Source organism: Otolemur garnettii, unplaced genomic scaffold, assembly GCF_000181295.1.
Source record: "Otolemur garnettii isolate 467f Iridium unplaced genomic scaffold, OtoGar3 scaffold00011, whole genome shotgun sequence".
Taxonomy (NCBI): domain Eukaryota; kingdom Metazoa; phylum Chordata; class Mammalia; order Primates; family Galagidae; genus Otolemur; species Otolemur garnettii.
Genome location: NW_003852406.1, coordinates 25944359 through 25952410, shown reverse-complemented (window position 1 = coordinate 25952410; position 8052 = coordinate 25944359). Strand labels below are relative to the sequence as shown.

Genomic DNA, 8052 nt, shown 5'->3' with positions numbered 1-8052 from the left:
CCTGGCTATTTTTTGGTTGCAGCCATCATTGTTGTTTGGCGGGCCCGGGCTGGATTCGAACCCGCCACCTTAGGTGTATATGTGGCTGGCACCTTAGCTGCTTGAGCCACAGGCGCCGAGCCACTTAATGGCTCTTAATAGACAAACAGGGAGGCAGGAAGAGGACTCAGGGCCCTCTGTTTCCACAGCTTGTCTGCCCCTCTACAACTCTCTCAGCCGAAGACTCTATTTTATTTTGAGGCAGTCTCAGACAACGTCAGGGAAGGAAGGAGGGTTGCTGATCTGTGGCACCAGGGCAAATCACTTTACCTCTCAGGTCCTTGGTCCGTCATCTGCAAAATGGTGGTAGTAGTGATGCCTCCCTCCTAGGGTTGTTGTAGGGATTAAGTAGCTCTAACTTTAAAGCTCCAAGAACAGTGGTGGGCACTTAGTAAGCACTGTGCGAGTGATTAAGAAAATGTTCCAGAGTCTGGAGTGAGAATGATAAGGCTTTACTCTAACACCACTCTGGGGAGGGACTCTGCTCCCAGTGTTTCCCACGCACTGTCCCATCTCACTCTGTCAAAATCAGCGCCTGGAATCTAGTAAGTAAGCAGTCAAATAACTGTTGAATAAGTGAATAACCACAGAGTATACAGGATAAGCAATAACACATAATAATGCATGGTTGTTAAGAACTTAGGACAGGACTTCACACAGACTCAAATCCTGGTTTTACTACTAAAAGTCAGCAAGTGAGCCTGTCACCTTATTATAAAATGGGACAAATAATAGGACCTGCCTCACCCAGGGAATTAAAGGAGCTGATGGGTAAAGTGCACGGTAAATTCAAGTGTAATTCTCCATCTGCATGCAGATGGGAAGGGCTGAGGCCCAGAGAGGCCCAGTGGCAGAGAAGCCCGTGCCCTGCCCCGCCTGGGTCACAGGTTGAGCATGGCATCTTTCTGGATCAGCTGCACCCAGCTGGGCCACCTCCCTAAGCCTCAGTTTCTCAACTGTACCAAAAAAACCATAATCTCCACCTCACTAGGAGATTGTGAGGAATAATGAAATTGTGTCACCAAGCTCAGCAGGTGCTCTTTAGCAAACGGTCAAAGTTGGTATTATTATCTCTGCCTTAGGGCTCTAACTCTGGAAGCTTGCTGGGTGGAGGCCTGCTTTGCTTCTTCCCTGAATCATACTCCAAACCCTGCAGAGGAAGAGAGTTGACCTGAAGAGGCAGGTAGCCTGGGGCACAGGCCCAAGTGAGCTAGTGGCTCAGCTGCTCAGTGGGGTGGTAGTGGGAGCCAGGGCTGCTCCCAGGGTCTGAGGGTCCCAGTCTGAACTCTTGGGAGCAGATGGCTGAATGAAACACCCTTGGTGGTATGTAGGAATATGTGACATCTAGGCTCAGGAGCACCAGAGTCCCCATGGAAGCTGTGGAGGCCTGAGAGAAGAAGGAGGAAAAGAAAGGAAGGAGGTTCTTTTGTTCTGGAGTGCTAGACTGAGATGTTTATATTTTGTCCTAAAGGCCCTGGAGACGGAAATCTTCTTGAGCAGGGGAGTAACCTGGTCAGCACTGCAGGGGTTTATCTGCCCCACACATAGAATGGACAGGAGAGAGACTAGGAGTAGGGGACCAGGGAGGAGGAGCTGCTGTTCCTTCCTGGCCTCCAGTTGGCCATGTGAGGACAGGAATGGAGGACACATGCCAAGCAAGGCTGGCACAGCCACCGGAGATGCCTTGGGAGGATGGCAGAGCAGGCTGTTCCATGTTCCTTTCACAGGATTGCCAAAACTGGTGAGTCAGGCGGGGGATGGACGAGGAGGCCCTGGGAGAGGAACTGTGGCCTTCTGGGGCTAGGGGCATCTCTCTTAGTTGGCACTAAGACCCAAAGCTCAGAGAAGCTGAGGCTATAGGGAGGCCACTGCAAAGATGCCAGGAGAGGACGGCCTACTAGTAGAAGAGGGAGAGGTCACATCGTGGGAACTGCTACGGCACAGGGGACACATCTGGAACTGGGAACCAGCCGGCTACCCTTCAGGCCTCTTTTAGAGCATTTGCTGTGAGAGCCAGGCAAAGTATGTGACCCCTGGGCTGCTGGCCTCTGTTTCCTCCTCTCATCCCTTCCCTTCCTCATTTCAGAGTTGAAGACATGGTACTGAGGGAAGCCTAGGGCAGTCCCAGCATGGGGGTGGGGGAGGAAGAGGGTGCAGACACCAGAAGAAGAATCAGGCTCAGGACAAGCACTTGGAAACCACCCCCCCATGGAGGGATGTGGGCGGCGCTCACATGTGTTCGGTGTTGTGAGGACACATCCACGCCCACACACATGTGCAGGCTGCCAGAGCCCAGCCTCAGACCCCTGAGTGTGTGGCCAGGAGGAATGAAGTCAGTCTCGGAGAATCTGCCTTGGGCTCCCAAACCAGGCCTGGGGGTCTGATCTCAAGTACAAGGGTTGGCCTTCCCTGGGCTGGGATTTTCCACGGTCCTTGCCTAGCAGGGTGGGGAGGGAGATACCAATGATGGGAGAGACTATTGCTCCCTCTCTGGCCTCTTCATGAGCACCAGAGTAGCCTGTGCTGCCCCCTCCCTTTGCCCCCCCCCACTCTTCCCCTAGCCCTCAATGATTAGGGGAAGGGGTACCTGGAAGGTGCTGACCACCATCCCTTGCAGCAATGCATGGACACTCCTCCTCTGGAAGTCTCCCCGAATTCCTCCCCCTGACTGAGGAGGAGTCTCCTTTGGGCTCCCAAAGCCCCTGGCCCCGCCAATGCTTATCTCATCTCAGCAATGAGCTGCCCCCCTGCTATGTTTCCTCAGGGCAAGGACTGGATTGAATGCAAGTCAGCACACTTGACACCTAGGACACTGCCTTCAGGGAGAAATGTCTTTGACCCAAAATGAACTGTGGGGCTGAGGGGCAGGGGCCAGAAGCCCTGCTAAGCATGAAACACCTCTATTCCAGATGTGGCTTTGCACTGCCCCATACCCACTGGCTTGGTTAAGAACTAACAGGCCAAAGAGAGGCCCTAGAAAACTCACTGGCTTGGAGCCCAGGTGCTGAATCCCAGGCCTGACTCTGCCAGCGTTGTGGCATTTGAGGTCTCAGTTTTCTTCTCTGCCCAGAGGTGGGGCCCTTCCAGCTGAGCCTCATGCTGAGGTTTTGTATTCTAAGAAAAGCTGCCACGAAAGTATAGCACCCTCTAAGTAAGATGTCCTCTCCTCCAAGGGCTTTAGCAGCAGCTGATGCATGGCTGTAACATGCCCTGCAGCAAAGATACTTCCTTCAAGTTCCCAGTTAGTTGGAGTTTGCCCAGTGCCAGGTTCATATGGGACTGGTGCCCTACTCACTGAGCCATAGGCGCCGTCCCAAGTTCCCAGTTAGGATCAGAGGTGGGGTGGATCCTTCATCACATCACAGAAGGATTCATCATTTGATTCACCCTGAGCTCCTACAGGTTCTCAAAGTGGAATTCAGAACCCAACTCGAGTGTTGCCCCTTGATATGAGGGAGGAGGTGCTACCAGTGGGCACACTCCTCTCTCCGGGCTTTGGGACTTCAGCAATCCCCAGGGAGACAGGAGACACTTCTCTACCCCCAGCAGCAGCCATTCACTCAAGGTCAGCTTGGCTGGAGACAGAGGCTGGGGCTGTAGCACTTGCAACCTTGGGCCCTGCAGGGGCCCTTACCTGCCGGGCCTGGCACAGGAACCTTGGTGGGGAACAGAGAATCACAGGTAGAGGGAACTGACTGTAGCCTGAAAGAGGTGGGGCAGGGGTGGAAAACCTCAACCAAAAAGCTGACTGTCCCGCAGGGAAAAAAGGAAGGGGGATTCTAGCACAGTGGAGGATGGGCCAATGGCTGTCCATCCCCAGCCAGACCCACCACTTCTCCTTGCCACAGAAGCTCAGTCTGCTAATGGCAGGTGTGGAGGCTGCCCTCTCCACTGTGTCCTCGCTGACAGATGGCTTGGGCCTTCCCCAAACTAGGTCATATCTTCCCTCCCTGAGAAGCCAGAGGGAGATCTGTCCAAGCTAACTGGTGGGACTCTCTCCCAGGGCCAGGTACAAGGTGATGGGAGGGGTCTGGTGAGGCACTGGCCTGGAGTACTAAATTTAAGGGGGCTCAAAAAACTCAGAGGACAAAATAAACAATATTTAATGCAACATTTAAAAAAATCAAAATTAATGCAAAAAATCTGTAATGGACAAAATATCCACATTTCAAATAAACACAAGATCTATCTATATTGATGATTTTTCAGTTTGCCTCAGGCTCCAATATGACTCAGTATAGCACTTTTACTGATTTTATTTCAAATCTGAATATTTTGGATGGACGTGGTGGTTCACATTTGTAGTCCCAATTACTGGGGGGTGGCGCTTAAGTGGGAGGTTCACTTGAACCTTGGAATTTGAGGTTGCAGTGAACTGTGATTGCGCCCGTGCACTCCTGTCAGGGTGGGTGACAGAATGAGACCCGGTCATCAAAAAATAATAATAAAATAAAATTTGAATATTTTGTTCATCACAATTTTTTTACATTAATTTTGATTTTTAAATAACACATTAAGATACTGCTTATCTCGACTGAGTTCGGGTACCTCTTGAGTCTGTGCCCAGGCCAGTGTCTCAAAAGTCTCTCTAATCCTGGCCTTTCAGACTCCCCCCTCAGGGAATTCTGGTTCTAGTCTAGACTCCTGCCTGGAGCAAAGGCTCCCTGTAAACCTCTTGATCATTCAGGCCAAGTTCACATGCCCGGTAACCAACCAGACTTGCCCCACCTCTCCTTGCTGCCCCTGCAGACTCCAGCTTCCGATGCTCCCTACCTCACGCTGTGGGCGGGCAAATGGGCATCTCCAGGGGTGGAAAAGGGTGCCCTGATTGGAATGAGGGAAAGGCGAAGAGAATGGCTCCTTCCCTCTGTTCCCTAACCCTCAAACCAGGTCAGTAAGCTGTCTCCTCCCAAAGCCCAGCCGGTCCCTCTGCCTCCTACCCTCAAGGCCAGAGTCAGAGCCCTTACCTGCCTGGCCAGCCCCTAGCAGTGATGATGCGGTTTTGGGAGGTAGGGAGAGGAGATGCTATGGGGCCATTGGCTGGGGAGATGAGTGGGTTGGGGGGGGGTCCTTACTTAGCAGCGCAAGGGAGACCTTTGCTAAACGATCGAGAAGGGCGCCTCGAGAAGTCCACCAGCGACCAGGAGCACGACAGAGGGGATCGGGGCGTCGCGGGCCATACTCACCACGACCGTTCTGGTTGGGCCGGTACACGCTCCCCACGCTGAGGCGGCCCTGCTGCGCGCCGTTCCGCTCCCCACCCGGCGGGGGCGCTTCAGAGCTGCGCACAGGCAGGTAAGGTGGCTCCAGCACGCGGAAGGGGGGCTGCGGCTCCACGACGCGCGGCGGGACGTAGGCCTCGGGCGGCACGTTGGCGTAGGGAGGGTACCAGCCAAGGCGGGGATCGCCGCCATAAGCGCCGCCGGTGGTCTGCGCGGCGTCGGGACTGGGGTCGGGGTAGGCCTGCTCGAAGCCCGTGGTGCCCTCGTTGTACAGGCTGTGCGAGTAGCGGCGGTCCAGGCCGTCGGGGGGCTGCGGCTGCGGCGCGTAGGGCCGCTCCGGGGCCGGATAGAAGCCCTGGGCCGGGTATTCAGGCTGCTCCTCGCCACCGCCGTAGTCCTCGTAGCGCGCCCGGGGCTGGAAGGGGTAAAGGACCCCTGCCGAGGCCACGGCTGCCGCCCCCGCGCCCATGCCGCCGCCCGCGCTGCGGTAGTATACGTAACCCTGGTCGTAGGTCCGCGACGCGGGGTCGTAGTTCTCGTACTGGCTGACGAAGGGCGCCTGCGGATAGGGGAACTGTTGCGGGTAGGAGGGCGGCTGGCGGTAGGTGGTGGCGAAGGCCGAGGCCGAGACCGAGGAGGCGGAGCCCCCGGGCCGTTGCTGGGAGACGGAGGTGCGGGCCCGGGCCATGCCGGTGCTGTCTCCGACGGCCACTTCGCGCCAGTTGTCGGGTACCTGGCCGAAGCCGAATGGGTGCCGCGCTTGGCCGCGCACAGTATCCGAACCCACGCGCCCTGGCAGGGGCAGGGACGGCGCCTGCCGGCGCCTGGGGCTCCCGTGGCTGCGCCGCTGCTGGGCCTGGGGCGCTCCGGCCAGAAGCACTCGGGAGCTACTCTCCGCGCGCTGAGGCCCGGCCGGCACGTACTCTGAGCCCGAGTTGAGCAGGCTGTACACCTGCCCGTTGTTCTCCCACTGAATCAGCTGCCGCCAGCGTCCCGGGTCTGAGCCCTGCCCTGGCTGTGCCTGCTGCCCGTGCACCAGGACATACAGGCAGGCGCCCCACACCAGGGCCTCCAGCTGCCATCTGGCTCGGGCCAAAGCCATTGTGGCCCCTCTGCAGAGGCCTGGTGGACAGAGACGTTCTCAAAAGTGGCCTCTTGTGCGTGCTTTTTTCCTCACGGCCTCGAGGACAGGACGGCTCCTTGCTTGCCCTGGCTTTAGCTTTGTCCATCCTGGCCTTGTCCAGAGCAGAACGGCTCCTCCGATGACAGCATTTTGAGGCCAAGGGGTCAGGGCAGGGTAGGGCGGTGCCCAGCGCTGCACGAGGCTCTCCGCAGGGCACGAGCGGACAGGACCGCCTGAGGGCCTTACATGACCAGCCCGGCACTGGCTGGCCGCTGGGCTGGCGCTTTCCCACTTCTGAATGAATAAGCAACAGGCTGGGAGCGTGGGGAGGTTGCGGCTGCCTGGTCCGCCTGCTGGGGCCTCCTCCGCGGGGCCCTATGGTCCGCCGGGTTTTAGCTATGTGGCGGGTACCACAGCTGTAGTGCTCCCTCACTCAGTTCCTGGAGCTCCCAGCCAAGCCACAGACTTGCCCCTGAGGGAGAGAATAAAGCAGGGAGTAGGAGGGGCCTCTGGGGACTCAGACCTGGTAAGTGGAGCTCTGGCAGTCAGAATGGGGCTGGGGTGTCAGCACCACCCTGCCCATTCCTCTCTGCTTTGGACACAGTATCCATGGTCTCCACCACTGACTTCTTATTTTGGCTGGAATGGATCCCTGACTTCTGTCTGCTCTAGCCCTTCCCTGAGACTCTTGGGTTCCCTTTTCTCTTGCTCCCCAAAGCTGTTGTGAAGACCTTCCTTGTTGGTGGGCCTCCTTGGGGAGATGCTGAACAGGGTCCACCCTCTAACTCTGGAGCCTAGATAACACCTTAGTTTCTTGAGCCTGAGTATAAAAGAACCAGAGCTTCAGCTTTTCGCTCTTGGCACACCTCTGGGCCCTACTTTACCACTCTGAAGAATGGGGTATATGTCTGGGCTGAATGAGACTTGTGAAATCTGTCCAGGCGTAAGGTAGGTGGATTGCCTGAGCTTACAAGTTCGAGACCAGCCTGAGCCAGAGCAGGACCTCATCTCTAAAAATAGCCAGGCGTTGTGGCAGGCACCTGTAGTCCCAGCTACTCAGGAGGCTGAGAAAAGAGAATCACTTGAGCCCCAGGAGTTTGAGGCTGCTGTGAGCTGTAATGCCTCTGCACTCTACCCACTCTACTGAGGGCAACAGAGGGAGACTCTGTCTCAAAACAAACAAACAAACAAACAAACAAACAAAAAAACTTGTGAAATCATGGGAGAGATCAACTCATTATGTGTTGTTTCTGTCCTGCATCTCTTGATTCTGTTGTCCATAGTCTGGGAATAAACTGAGTATACATCCAGGGACTGTCTTTGATATGGGATGGGCACTGCTAGGCAGAGAAGCCTGTCAGCAGAAAGGGAGATACAGGCGATCTGGCCTACTCCTGTTACTGTGTGACCTTGGGTAAGTCCCTTCCCCTGTCTGATCCAGTTGCCACATCTGAACAATGGAAGATTAGACCATGTGATCCCTGAGAGTGCTTTGGGAGATTCTCTGTTCTCTCTGGGGATGGAAGTGATAGGAGGGGATCCAAGTTGGATCCGAGGGGATTCCAACATTCTGAATGCTGCTCTTCAGGTCTCCCCTGGGCTGCCTTCTCCAACCTTGCTTCTGGGAACTGGAGGGCAGAAATTTCCCTCTTGTGCTTGTAAACAAGG

At 55.8% G+C, this 8052-nt stretch overlaps 1 protein-coding gene across 1 annotated transcript in view; it reads right to left on the bottom strand.

Annotated features, from left to right (window-relative positions):
* LOXL1 (lysyl oxidase like 1) overlaps positions 1–6708 on the bottom strand; it is a 25204-nt gene extending 18496 nt beyond the window's left edge. The window contains exon 1 of the mRNA XM_012801965.2: positions 5226–6708. Within this exon, the coding sequence (XP_012657419.2) occupies positions 5226–6363 (1138 nt within the window). The 5' untranslated portion in view covers positions 6364–6708. The remainder of the gene's footprint in view (positions 1–5225) is intronic.
* Between the last annotated feature and the right edge of the window lie 1344 nt (positions 6709–8052).